Here is a 15135-nt window from a genome sequence, read left to right on the forward strand (position 1 = left end):
GTTCTCCCCGCCCCCCAGCTAGCTCTACATTCCCTTATCAAGCATTTTGCTATGATGGGGTGGATGATAAGGAGCTTCCTGAAGATCAATGTCAAAGGGACAGGTCCATGGACTATCAGTTGAAGAGGTAATCTCAGACATGGGATCTTGGAGTGGCATGCTTCAAAAACAGCTGATTATTTTCATGATGTATCATGAGGACTAAAGTTTTGTGGATGTTTCTTTCCTATCTTATAAGACCTGGTAGTCACAGTGACGGCTCTCCGAGTATAATAAAATAATAATGAAGAAGATTACATTGTATTGTGTTTCTGAGCTTTAAAGGTCCTTAAGTTCAGAAACCAAAGACAAAACATAAGCTTCCAAATTTTAAGTGAGTCTGAAATGTGTGCTTTTATGTTGTGTGATACACATCCATACTAAATTATTATAAGTCATATTAAGGTTTATTTAAAAACACATGGTTACATTATAAAGCATAACATTATAACAGCTGAAGCAGCAATAGTTTTTATTACAAATTCTAAAAAAAGGAGTTCAACTTTATATACAAAAAGGAACACCAATTACCATTAAAAACATCAAAATTATTTCATGAACAAAACGTTTTTACATTTGCACAAGTACTTACAATATGGTACTTGTCGGGTTTTGTAGACACAGAAGTTCTGGATTGTTTTAGGCCTTCATGCACAACTGCTATTAAATATAACAATAACAAAATAAAGCAATAAAACAATTTGACATTGCTAGTGGACATGAAAAACGTGGGGCTCATCAGCGAGGTGTGGGTACAGTAGGCCACCCTGCTGGCAGTACAAAGCTCCTTACCAACAGGCTCTTGACCATGCAGGAAATCCAGCAGGCCAGGCCCTACCATGCCAGTTCCAAGACACAGCCACACCCCTCCACGAGTCACAGATATTCCTTGGTCCTTATTCCCCTAAACAGACTGATGAGATACCTAGAACTGAAGTTAAGGATTCCACATGACCGTAATTCATTAGAAGTTCTTTACTTCCTACTCTACCTCCAGAATGTAAGCACAGACACCCCTGTACAGCAGGCTGCCTGGTCATGGCCTTAAACGGGGCTCCTAGCTGGAAATCTCTATGGTGCCGTCAGGGGTCAGAAAGGCTGCTTAGAGTCCAGAGATTGTAGCAGCAGCTTCAGGACTTGGGTAAGGACAGACAAGTAGAGAACTCCTGACCAGTAGTGTTAAAATAGGGTTATGCTATAACAGAATACATCTGAAACCAATAAGAGAAAAACTGTGTAAATATAAACAATTATGAATTCTACAAAAGCCAACACCTAAACCAGTACCACAACAGTAGTATCAGACCTCTCAGAACCCACAAAGCTATTTTAAATTCTTTAAATACAAGTATATAAGGAAAAAAAAAACCACCTCAGCTAAACAGTGAAGTCTAGCGACCTTATCTTCACATCTAGAGCTAAGATGACCTTTGCTGGCATTGTTTACTACATGAATTTCAGTACTTTTCCTTGATATATAAAGTAAAACATGTACAGAGAAGGCACTGTTTTGGAACTAGCAAAACAAAACAACAACAAAAAACCAGATAACAGCACCCCTGCCACCAACCCCTACACACTATGTGAATATGAACCACCCATTCACAACGCTCGAAACCAATCTTCTAAAGTGCTGTGGAAACTGTATCTTAGGGACTATTGTCTTCTAAAGTGCTATGGAAACTGTATCTTAGGGACTATTGTCTTCTAAAGTGCTATGGAAACTGTATGTTAGGGACTATCATCTTCTAAAGTGCCATGGAAACTGTATCTTAGGGACTATCACTTGAAGGGTATCTGGAGAAATCCCAAGTAGTGCTGCAAAGAAGCAAGAGCTGGGATTTTAGTGCAATGTCATCATCTGGGTGGTGGTTTGAGGACACACTCTGATTTTCTCTCTTTACATAGCCACCATATGTGCGTGAATGTACACAGGCATGTGTGTGTGCGCACACCCTGCTACACTATATGATGGGAGAAGGTAAGGTGCAGTTATTCCTTCTGTCTCCTTAGCACCATAGGGCAATCACTCTCCTTCACCTCTACTAGACGGTCAAACAAACTTAGAAAATTATCTAGCAACAATTCTGAATCACAGTGTTTTATTAGAAAACATTCAGGACGTGGGAAAAATTTGGTTAAAAGAAAAGCTTTATAAAGATTAAAATTATCTAACCTTTTCTTCTTTAGGAAGACTATTCAGATGCTGGTGTTCTTTTTAAATTAGTTACGTTTAACTCAAGTTAACAAACCAACAGTAGTTTCGATGTTAATTTTACATATTAATGTTGATACATACATATATAACATTTTGGTTAGTTTCCTTGACTTGTTTCACTAAGGAAACAAGATTGAGATATTTTAGTATATCTCATAGATTCTAGTTAAGTTTTTCTCAGGAGTTTCTAAACCTGAGTTTTCATAAGCACCCTTTTAAGTAAATGATTGGTGTGATCTTTATGTGCTAATCCCCAGATCATTCTTTTTTGTGAAGAGTATGAAGTTAAGGTGCTGCGAGGAGACCATCTCACTGAAAATGCCAACAACACAGTTCTCAGGGTAAGAAAAAGATAAAGTACTACAAACTGTTGCTCACCGTGATGAATAGAAGGAGTCCACATTTGACTTTCTGTATCATTTGCTCACTAGTCAAATCTATACAAAATATTTGGGTGATCCTACAAAACAGAAAAGGACGCTTTGCTCACAGTGTTATGAACTCAAGTTCAGGGGGACAGAGGGTTGGCAAAGAGGTGGTAGTACTGGTGTTTGCTGGCAAGCACGCACAGGCACAGGTGTGTCAGAAACAATGCCACAGAAACAAATAAACAAGAACATCCCAAGGTTCCTACCCCTACTCCATTCAGATTCAAAAGCACCCGTCATAATATACTAGAGCTTAGTGATTTCATATTAGAAACATGATAAATATGTCTTAAAGAATCTATCTATTGAAAACATACATATAAAATTGTAAATTTTATAATAGCTTAAAATCTAAAATATCTATCTATATAAAACACTAGTCTCTCTCCACATCAATTGGGTTTTTATCTATGTAACAATATCACATCCAAAGCTCATCATAAACCCAACTTACTTACACGCTGATAACCGAAAGCCCCCCACAAACACACAGACAAACATACAGCACACAAACATATGTCAATGTGTTTATAAACACTATACACATTTGCTTATCCATTTGGGTCTTCACAGAAAGAGCATGGTCTCTGGCAAAACATCTTTCACAGGCATCCGTGTTTCCAACGTGTTTTGGTGTGAGCATCCTCAGTGGGCACAATACTTCTAGTTGCCTACCACGGTCAGACATATCTGTTTTTATTACAGTAAGAAACTCAGAGATTCATGTATGACCTTGTTCACGTTTTCTGTGTGAAGGGCACTGCTGTAAAAGCAGTATTTTTTTTAATTTAAAATTTTTGAGAATTTTTTATGTGAGTATATAGTTCTGATAATTTCTATCCTCCCTTTCCCTCTCCAAAATTCCCTACTCCCTATTAAATCCATGACCTCTTCTTTATTATTGTTACATATATACATGTGTGTGTATGTATGTAACCTGCTGAGTCCACTTAGTATTGCTTGGATGGACAAGTGTGTAATGCTGACCGCTTGGGACTACTTAACTGACAAGCGGGCTCAACCCTGCTTCTCCCTCCCTGGGCAGCAGCTACTAATGGTAACAAGAATCCCTGTCCATGTTACAGTGCTTCTCATACTACTTTAGCCTTTGCTTCTTCTACATTTCTTCTGTGGTAAAGCAAGCAGCTGGAAAGAGTATCTGGGCTTTGGATTTTCTCACGTGCACCCTGGAAACTTTGGAATGTCAGCGCTAAGCCCTGGGTCAGGGAGGCATCGTTAACAACCAGGAGCCCAGAACCTGTGTCTGCTTAGCTGAAAGTTAGCCACAATTAACGCCTACTTCCACACGGAGGACGACAACTGCTTGGAAACGGCATCAGTAAAATCAATGTTCTCTTAGAAGGATTATGAAAGAGCAATTAATCTCCTTGTCTTTGGATTACAGAAGGCAACTAGCATTCCTGGTAACGCATGGTTGCCTGGGAGTGCCGCCCCTGTGTTACCTGTCTGGCCTCTAGATTTATCTAATACACCATTTAATTATTTATACAAAATTAACTCACAAGGAATAAGAATGATTGGAGATTCATAATCCACTATCAGAGAACCCTATAAAGTAAAATGTAGCAATCAGAGAATCTTACTTATAAAATTTATTTAGTCATATACAAAGATCACTGTGCTTTTAATTCGATTTGGTTATTTAACTCAAAGTTTTAAAAAACTGTGTTCTGAAAGTAACTGATGATTTATTGCATAATATCAGAGCTGTGTTAATAGGTTTAATGAGGCCAGTTAAAAGCAAATGAAGCAAAAAGTGGTAAATGATGGGATGGGGGCAGGAATCTCTAAACATTTCTAAAAGAAACAGCAGAGGTTTATTAGGTCTAAAATCCACAAATTGGGCTCAAATGCCCTGTGAAATTGGACTAGCAATATGTTCCTGCATCCCTTTATCATCATCATCTTCTTCTTCTTCTTCTTCTTCTTCTTCTTCTTCTTCTTCTTCTTCTTCTTCTTCCTCTTCCTCTTCCTCTTCCTCTTCTTCTTCTTCTTCTTCTTCTTCTTCTTTACATTGCAAAGATAGAATTTGCTATCACGTCTATTTCCATGTAGGTCAGAGAAAATATCAGAGCAAAAGAGCGATTGATGTAGCAACAGAAGCTGAGCTGTGATTGGGTATTAAGTAACAGAAAATAGCCTGAACCATTCCACCAAACATGGGACACAGGGGCTTATACTGCCCTCACTCACTTTTAAAAACAGAAAGCCTGTCTGAGCCTCTCTAAGTCTCTCTGGTCCTCTGGCCGTGGGATGGGACCACATTCATTCTCTCGCTTAAAGGGTCCCGAGCAGGTCCTAGTAGCTCTCCTGAGTCCTTGATGGAGGTGAGGTTGGGGGAACATGCCACTTAGAGCAGGCAGAAGCATTCTATTTAAGGACCAAGGCTCTCAAAAACAGGACTGACCATCTGGTGTCACAGACTTGCCTCTCCATCCTGTCATACTGAATAAAGGCACGCTCCCCCTGTAAAGTTTAGTAAAGTCCTAGCAAGTAGAAGAAGACAACGTGTGATAACTCTAAAGGCACTGTAATGTATAGAAAAGGCTCATTCCTTATCTCCTGCTCACCCTGATCACTGCTAAACATCACGACAGGTGGCTGCATTCTCAGTACGCCCAAGTTGACAGTCATAGACCTAACCTCCCAGGACATATCAGAACACACTTCTGTCCCGCAATACACCCTCTATTAGCATGTGCCGTATATGCCACCCATCACGACGCTGGAAGAACGTCACAGTAACAAAAGCCAAGAACATTTAAAATTCACATTCCCAAACACACATGGACGCACACGGACACGTTACTTTGGGGATACTCATTGCTGAGGAGTGCGCTCAGGCAGTTTCCCCAGACACAATAATTCACCATCTGAAGAGAGGCTGTCTGGAGGAGGAAGTATAAGTTAGGTGAGCCATGTCTGTAGCAATCTCATGGCATCCCAGCACGATGGTGATGCCCCGCATAGTTTACTCCTTATAGGCGATGTGGTGTGGGCCGGCATCAGCATTCGCTTGTCTTTTCATGGAATATGAAAGGTAAACTGAGGCTCCTTTGGTGACGGTCGTTTGCCTGCATGGCGGATTTCTCTTCTGTTGCTGCGCTGATGTTGTCTGAATAAACATCTTCATCATCTTCCTCATCCCTGGGGTGACCCTCCAAGCTGTGCCTAATGCCGTAAGCGAAGTAAATCAGAAAGCCTTCGGGGAGAGGAAGCATATCAGAGTGTTAGGAAATGTTTTAATGTGGAAAACAATACAATAAGTCTCCTCCTCTCTTTCTGTGCAACCTGGGAAAACCAGAATGTGTGCATATATAGTATAAAAGTGCAACCTGCTGAGTCTGCTTTTGTTATGCATGTGGACATGGCTTCAGGGCTGGCCACTCTGCATAGGACGCCCAGTAAGGGGACTCATCCCCGGGAGAGGCCAATTCTCCTTCTGTGAGCAGCTGTCAGTTGTTGCCTGTAATTCCAGAGATCATCAACTTAAGAGTATGTGTGGGGGGGGGCATAGGAGGGGTTAAAAGGAGGTACTTTGGTGGGGCTGGAGGGAGGGAATGGTGGAGGGAAAGTAATATAATTATATTTCAATTTAAAACATATTTAAATAAAAGTAAACCATCTTTAAAATGAAAAACAGAATGTGGAATTAAGATGTTGCATAGATTGCCTATCTAGACAGAAAGCACCTCTGAGTTTATAATCCCCCAACCCTACAGAATATAGTTTTCTCTCAACAAGTATTTTCAGACAGCAGTTATATGGAAATTTTCCACTTACGCTCTCAAATCTCAACAGAATAACTTTAAGCAGAATGATGGGTGATGCTCACATTGCACACTGAACCCCAGCAGTGGGTTATCAGAGTCATGGCTGGGTAGCCTGAAAAGCATGCCTGTGCTCACAATGGACATGGACATCCTTCTACCTGTTACTGTCAAATGGGAGGCATAAGGCCTGAGCACCAAACAACCGTCGCTAACCGTGCCAACTGTGGGGGAAAAGAAGGCAATGTTTTAAGTGCCCTTAGAAGATAATTACTTATAAATATGTATTTTCTCATGCTACGTTCTAGTTTAGACAGCTGGGTAAGGGTTTGGCACAGGCACTGTTATGACAAATATTTGAGGACTTCATTTTCTCATTCATAAGTTGTAGAAAACAGAATCTATGTGAACTCCAGGGTTAGTGGGAGATAAATGAAAACTAGCATCTGAAGGGCTGGAGACGAGGCTGAGTGAGAGAGGCTGGGAGAACATGTCTGAGGCCTGGGTTGAGTCCTCAGCACAACAGAAAAGGAAATGAAAGAGAAGAAAAATAAAGAAAAGGTTTATATTTGGAAACACTGGGAAAGTAATCATTGAGAGGAAGTCATAATGAAAGAAATGAACAGAATGTTTAGTTGGAGGAAGGGAGCGTGTTGCAGGAGATCCTCCCACTCCTCCAGCCTATCACCGCTGAGATACCAGCCCATTGGGGCGTGGTCTCTTTCCCTTTAAAAAAGCAGCCACTTCCCTCTCCTCTCTCTCTTCACTTCCTGCTCCGCTGGCGACTAGACTCACTTCCTGGTTGCGCAGAGGGCTGACAGTGATCTGTAAGTTTTTTCCCCTTTAAATAAATACCACCCTATTAATCATAATTCCAAACTGGTGTGGCATTGTTTATGACTTATGCCTTCAGGAGTGAGCGCATTCCTGCAACCACAGCCGACACAACAAGGCGAACCAAGCTCCAGATAACATGACTTACCAAGCACCATCCAGATGCTAAATCTGACCCACGTGTCCGCACTTAACTGGACCATCAAGTAAATGTTGACCAGGATGCTGGAGGCCGGCAGAAAGGGTAAGAACGGGACCTATGGGAAGAAACATCCTTTGAGTCCAGAGTTTACTGTGGAAGCATATTCTCCAAGTGACTCCAAGGCAGTGTCGATATCTGACATGTAGTCCTACTGTGTCACTGAGCTCATAGTCTCAAAAAATAATTCAGGAATTATTTATTCAAGACCTGAATTAATACCAGGGAACTAGATAAAACTAGGGAAAGGAGAATCACCATTCACATCACCTGCAGAAGTGGAAAGAAACACAGTGATACCTGCCGATTTTCATTAAGCCACCGCAGGGCTTAGCATCAGTGTGGCTCAGAGTTCACTGTGCTCATTTATCCATCAACAGGGGATGCTTCTGGATCTCTGGGTACAGGTAGCTCTGTTCATACCCACGCCTACCCCTAGTTCCAGTGGTGCAGGGTAATTTAACAAGCACATGAAGGCACTGGTGGGGATGAATCCTCACAAGAGGGCTTCAAACTTCTGAAAATAAATCCTCAAATTATCTTCCTTCTTTCATTTCTTTTCATCCTCATTTATTTTTTTAGTGCTAGGGATTAAACCCACAATCTCATCAATTATTTTTCTGATACTATAGACTATACAACACAAAATTTGTTCACTGTATGAATGTTTGTATGCACGCATGCACACATGTTTGTATGTATTCATGCATGTATATATGCACGCATGCATGCTTACTCAAGGTTTTGAGAAGAGCAGTAGACGACTCATGTACTGTGACTAAAGGAATTCATTAAAGAATTTTAACCGTCTTGTTCCTTGTTGGCTTTTGTTTAGAAAAAGTCAATAAACACAGAACACATACAGAGGAAGTGTATTCAAGAACTAGGATTTCTGATGATTATTTCACTTACCATGAAGGCTACTTTTTGTTGATTCTGTGGCTGCCTCCAAATAGTCAGAATGACGGCCGTGCAGAGAACAAGAAACAAGGCGAGAAGAGCCAGGCTCCAGGCTTCCAGTCTGGCAATGGCCTGGACTCCGTACGTGGTCAGAACACTCAGGCCCAAGATGAGAAAGGCTGTGGTGTCAGTACACAAGCAGAGTCAGCACACATCCTTGTCTCACATCGCTCAGTCCTAGGGGTCTAGCCTGGTGCAACACCAAGTTCTTTATAATCTATTTTGCCACACAGACCCCTCACTTCTTTTCTCTTGTAAAAAAGAGACAGTCTACTTCACCCATGTAAGAATCATGCCCTCATGTCTGTCTTTTCAGAAGTCAGCCTCCCCTCTTGGCACTAACATCCTGCTTTGTCTGACATGTGGTGAGGACTCCTAGTTTCCTACTCTTAGACTACATGAATAGGATCATTTTTGGTGGTGTGTGGTTTCCATTTCTTTTCAAATGAAGTATGGCAGCTTTGACTATATTAAGCTAGTATAAAGATTATTTGTTAATACAAAGAAATAATATCCCACGATCTGAATCTTTCTTCCACATTCCAGGCAATGATGTCAGGCTTCTTCTGATCATCACATAGGCAATAAAAGTCCCTCCTAGTCACTCTCAGAGAAGCCTGTTTTTCTCTAGTTTGCGATGATCTTATTGTACAGTCCTCAAGAGCAAGGGCAGTCTGTCTGACCACCCCAAGTATTCAGAACACAGATAATGCCCAGTAGACGTCACTAAACCTATAGGAGGTTAGGTAACAGAAGAGCTAACAAAACACTCCTATATTGCCTCCCAATACCATTGGGGGTCCAGTTCTGTTACTTGGCCTGATTCTTTAACACAGGGAGCACCCTGAGCTAATGGAGTGTGCCAGTTTCTAATTCTGCAACTCTTCCTGTAGGAACTCCTTGCATCTGTATGCATATGTGTGATTATGGGAAATGTGTGTCAAAGCACTCACGTGGAAGTCAAGAGATAGCCTTGGATGCTGGTGGCCGCCTTCCAATGTGTCTGAGGCAGCCTCTCTTATTTGTCACAGTGTGCAGCAAGCTACCGAGGGATTCTCTAATTCCCACCTTGCCGCAGCAGCACCAGCCATACGAGCACATAATTACCCATCCAGCTTCGCACGGGTTTTGGAAATCTTAACTCAGAGCCTCACGTTTGTGCAGTTTGTACTTTATCCACGGAGTCCGCTCTCCAGCTCATAAGTCTTCCTACAGGATATAACTCGACCATAACTACCAGCACCTCCGTAGGTCAAATTTCATGTCTCAAATTGGCTGCTAACATATCCCGGGCAATGTGAGGCCTTGTCTTTTGCATTCCACAAAGACTGGTTCTACACACCCAAATCTGTTGGATCTTCGAACATGCTCAGTGAAGACTTACCCAGGAATCCCACCAGAAAGCTCACGAGGGAAGCGGACTGTCGGGTGGGCAGAGCAGAGGGGTTGAAGAGGGCTCGGAGGCTGAAACCTTGTCCTTGTAACATGGTGACCTGGGACTCGCTTTTCGAGGTTGCATTGGTACATGATTCCAGAGTTTCCTTCTCAGGGGTGTATTTGGGCTGCTCGTAACACAAGCCAGGTTGGTACCTATCCCCAAATAAATATCAGTGTCTTTACTCTCATCAGACCAAATGAAACTGTCACCGTAAACTCTTTGGTGAGTGAGACACTTTACAAAGTCCCAGTGGGTACAGTCAGGTGACCAGCCTCATAACTGACTCCAACTCACTGTGTGCTGAGCTACAAACCCCCACAGACACTCTGAACTTCCTCTCATTGATCTTTAGCCAGAAAGTTGTATAGCAAATGCCAAAAAGTAAAGTTAGAAATAAAGGTGAAGAGCCGGGCGGTGGTGGCGCACGCCTTTAATCCCAGCACTCGGGAGGCAGAGGCAGGCGGATCTCTGTGAGTTCGAGGCCAGCCTGGTCTACAAGAGCTAGTTCCAGGACAGGAACCAAAAGCTACGGAGAAACCCTGTCTCGAAAAATAAAAAATAAAAAAAAAAAGAAAGAAAGAAAGGTGAAGAAATGACGGCAACAGGATGGTACCTGCAGCCCCCTTCCCCAGTGGCATTGGGATGTATAAAAAGAGCCCCGAAACAGTCACCAGCTATGAAGGACAGCATCTCTTTGGCTAGGGACTCACAAGCTGCCACCAGGGTCTGTCTCTCTGCCCATGTTTCCTTATTCCCAGCCTGATTCATCTCACTTCACCCAGAGATGCTTACTTAGCTACTCGGCCACCTTACTACCCCATGGGCACCATTTTCCTGCTATCTGCCCTATTCCTCTACAGTTCATCAGTGTATCGCTTGCTTCACTTCCTAGTACCTGTGGCCCTTGCCTATTTCAGAAACACCCCCCCACCATGAAAAGAAACACGTTCACTAAGGAAAATGCACAAAGGAATTCAGAAGGGCACAACAATGACCAATAGCGCCATTAAGTTAATCCCCATTAGCATTTTGGTACAAGCTCATCTTGGAATATATGCAGACATAAATGTTTATTGTTTCTTAATGTAAATTTATAATGTTATTTTAAAGAATTCAAATTTTATGGCTTTGTATCTTCAAACTGGAATAGTTTTCAAAACACCGAAATATCAGCTTTTACTGCGGAAGAAGCCACTGTAAATGTACCTTCACTTACATCATTATTCTCAGCCATGTTTTCCACACTTCTCAATCTACCTTTTCCATGAGCATCATTCACATCGATTTGTTGGTGACTCCTTGATAAGGTCTTTAGTGAAAACCTTAGCACTAAATCATTAACGCTAAAAGTACTTATAACTACGCACATATTTGGTAGATACACTTATTGACTAGGAATAACATTCGGGATATACTGACAATATAACAAAGGCGATATCATGTAGTAGCCAAGAGTAGGGGCCTATTTGTCAGTCTGCTAGTATTTATGATTCAAAAAAATACAACACGTTTATGTATCTCCACACATTGTAATGAACAGCCTTGTACACTGGGACAAGCTATCGGTAAAGGTCAAACTGTACTTGACTTTTTGCTAGAAGTCAAGTCTGCTTCCCATACTCCATCTTACTGCTTTAATGCCTCCCACTTTGGGGACACTGCTGCTGGCTCTTTGCAGTCCTTGCTCTCTCCATGCCCTGTTTACCATCTGCCACGCGCCCTTCAGAACCAACAGAGACTCACCTGAGGATGAGCACACAGGCTGCGACCAGAGAGTAGGCCATGAGGGTGCCGATGGACATCATGTCCACAAGAGCCTTCAGGTCAAACAGGAATGCCATCACAGCTATCGGGAAACAGATGGGAAAGGTAAAACCAAAGGTGTCTGAGGACATTTCTTCCAGTTGCTCACTCACTCAGGGACAGCTGACTGATACTCTTCTGTTGACAACGTCATAAGAGAGTCTCTGGGCTATATAAACTGCCAACGCTAAGACTCAAAGCCCCCAGTTCTTTAGGAAACATTAAATACATCTGCTATGATTATTTAAAACATATTATATGACAGAACACTGTCTTTTGAGGTCTTGGAAGGTAAACAAGCACTGCTAGGAAATACCAGTTTGCTGTGTACAAGTTATATAACCACTTTAAATTCCATTTGTATCAAGTTATATACAACTCAACATATTTTAAATAGTCTTTACAAAATAATACTTATTTTCTTCAGTGAAATAATATTTTGGATGTAGAGTAAACTTTAATCAAATTAAAACCACACATTCTGGAAGACTAATTAGCTATGAAAAATCAACTTAACGATCCTGTACACAAAATCTCAACAATGTTAAAAAGTAAAAATACCTTATATTAGCTGAATTTACTACATAATACTCCCTGTCTTAGTAAATAGCTAACATCACATTTAAATTATATGGTGTCCTAGACCTCTTTTTAAGTTTTATCGTCTATGAACTCACTTTATCTTCAGTCAGTCGTTCTAGGAGCAGAGGAAATTAGTTCCTTTTTAGTTACATAAGATGGACAATATTTGACATTTATTTATTTACTTACTTTTACCAAATCTAGCAACTTCCCATGGTCTTCCTTGATAGAATTATTCCTGTTTCATAGACAAGCTGACTTAAGACGGTTACAGTGGGCAGTTATGGGCAGAGCCGTCCTGTATTTACAACCCTCCGACGTTCATCTCCTCTCTGGATATGCACCCCATGCCCCACTCTGCAGACACTTCATTACTGGTATAATTATATAGTAGATTATCAAACATGTAGCACATTTGTAATGACTACAAATAGCCAAGAGCTACTAAGACTATGCTACCCCTGGAACCTTCTGCATGCTCTAAGAATCTGGCCAGAGGTAGTTAACACAAACATCATAGCATATCAAAACGTAGGCAATCTAGATTCTAGGAGTCCAAACCTACATGTCCAAACTATTGAACGACAGCTAGGTTCCTAATGGGGGCTGAGAGGGTGCAGGCCTAACCCTGCTGGGCAACCCACTTCACTCTGGGGAGAGAGGACAACCAACTTCGGATTACCTTTGGCATTTCTTTTTTTTTTTTTTTCGAGACAGGGTTTCTCTGTAGCTTTGGAGCCTGTCCTGGAACTCCCTTGGTAGACCAGGCTGGCCTCGAACTCACAGAGATCCGCCTGTCTCTGCCTCCCAAGTGCTGGGATTACAGGAGTGCGCCACCACCGCCCGGCTGGCATTTCTTTTCTTACACTGGACTAAGACTTGGTAAAGTTTAGCTTTCTAATAGTCCTGCAATCATTATTTTAAAATCAATATTTCCAATATTAAGCAATGATTTAATCTAGAAATTTTTCTGTGCCCAAATTATAACTTTATGTGCTTATTCATCAGTTAGAAGAGTGATATCTAATACATAATAGAGAGTCATTAGCTCCTCACACATGGATTAGATGCCTCAATGGTTAAAGTAGGAAAAACACAGAATTCCCCAGTGATTAGTCATGAACGAATTTCAGTGTTTCACCATCACCATAATTGTCAGATGTTAATCCCAATACTCACACAGTAATTTATCCATGATTGTGTTCTTAACTTACATGCACAGCATGCAGACCCTTTTTTAAGTCCACGCATGCGCACAGCACATTTTAGTCCAATGATGGAGAAACCTGTGTTTGTAAAGCTTACCAGAGATGACCCCCGCGGTCATTGTGGCAGCAATGGGTGACTGCCTCTTACTCACTCGCGCAAGAAATCTAAACAGTAAGCCATCCCGGGCCATGGCAAACAGAATGCGGGGTAAGGGGAACATAGAACCCAGAAGACTAGAATAGAAAAATTCATAATCCAGTGTGAGTTGAGTATTATTCTACAACGGTACATATAGGTACACAAAGAGACCAAAGTAGAAAAGTCACAAAGTCATTGAACTTTATGCTAATCCGAAATAGAAAAACCACCTAACTGTCTACATTCTCCAGAGTTATTGACGAAAAACGATCCCCCTTTTCTTAGTAAAAGTCAACGCTCTCTCACCTGCTACTGCACCCGATGACAAAGTAGCAATTATTGGTGTCTTCGTTTTGGAATTGATTTGAGCTAGACATTTGAAAAGCAACCCATCCTCCGCCATAGCATAGATTACACGAGGCATTGGGAAAATGGATCCAAGAAGACTGGGTAAAAAGCAAAGACATGCAGTATGGCAAACACAGTCATGCATGATCACACGTGATCACACCCAGAACAGAAACACCGTGATTGGATAACACTCGTCAAGACAGCTGTGGTCGAGGACTCACGTGGTCTTACAGTGTGCTGCGGTTGGGCATTTAAACACACCTGCCAGTCAGTAATGGCCATGGTGTTACTTATAACTTCTGCAAATATCTGCCCAGCAAAATGATAAGACTAAGAACAATACTGTAAGTCATTTGGTTATAGCCATGATTGTTACTGAATTAGCTCTTGCAAAATAAAATGAAGTAGGAAATACTAAGATTTTTTTTAGCATTCACAATTCAGAAAACAAAATTCCCAAAATAATGGGTAATTAAGAAGACTGATCAATTTTATGTCACAGTAAGTCACCCGTTTATATAGTGATTGTGTATTTTCATAGTACCATGATTTTGCATCCTATAACTATAACATGTAATAGTTCCAAGCATTAAAATTATCAAGGTAAAGAATGGCTTTAAGAACAACATACTATTGATTTAGTATATAGAAGGAGCTACAATCAAATGTTAGTAACAGTGAGGTTTAATGTACAATTTTTCTTAAGACAAATTGAATTATTTACATTTATTGCTTAGGTCATTCCACATATGATTCAGTTGTGAAGGTAATCACTTAAGAGAAAGAGGTAAAATAATTAATTTTAATTAATGTTTATTAATAAATAAATTAATATTTAATTAAATAAAAAGTTAATGGGGGAGCTGGACGTGGTGGCTCATGCCTGAAACCCTATCAGTTAAGAAGTTGAGGCAAAAGACTACCGAACATTTGAGGCTGGCTTGGACTTCATAGTGAGTACCAGGCCAATTGTGGCTATACAACAAGATCTTGTGTCCAAAAACATCTATTAATTTTCTTTATCTTTCCCCCCACTATTTAGAGAATACTTTCTTAGTTTCTGTCATCAAACCCACATAGGTAAGATGATATGTATATTTAATACAGTGTGTTATCCTTGCAGAAATGGAAAAAAATAAGTCACA

At 41.0% G+C, this 15135-nt stretch overlaps 1 protein-coding gene across 3 annotated transcripts in view; it reads right to left on the reverse strand.

Annotated features, from left to right (window-relative positions):
* Positions 1–427: 427 nt before the first annotated feature.
* The window catches only part of Slc7a2 (solute carrier family 7 member 2), a 59773-nt gene continuing 45065 nt past the window's right edge, over positions 428–15135 (reverse strand). For 2 of the 3 annotated variants that reach the window (XM_041644455.1, XM_041644456.1), the window contains 6 exons: positions 13946–14085; positions 11651–11753; positions 9854–10059; positions 8422–8588; positions 7459–7567; positions 428–5908 (listed from right to left, as the gene is read on the reverse strand). In XM_041644455.1, the coding sequence (XP_041500389.1) occupies positions 5712–5908; positions 7459–7567; positions 8422–8588; positions 9854–10059; positions 11651–11753; positions 13946–14085 (922 nt within the window). In that variant the 3' untranslated portion in view covers positions 428–5711. Of the gene's footprint in view, positions 5909–7458; positions 7568–8421; positions 8589–9853; positions 10060–11650; positions 11754–13597; positions 13735–13945; positions 14086–15135 lie in introns of all 3 variants that reach the window. The other variant, XM_041644457.1, reaches the window with a different exon arrangement.

This window comes from Microtus oregoni, unplaced genomic scaffold, assembly GCF_018167655.1.
Source record: "Microtus oregoni isolate MIOR12 unplaced genomic scaffold, Mior012 000096F_ref0000112, whole genome shotgun sequence".
Classification (NCBI taxonomy): domain Eukaryota; kingdom Metazoa; phylum Chordata; class Mammalia; order Rodentia; family Cricetidae; genus Microtus; species Microtus oregoni.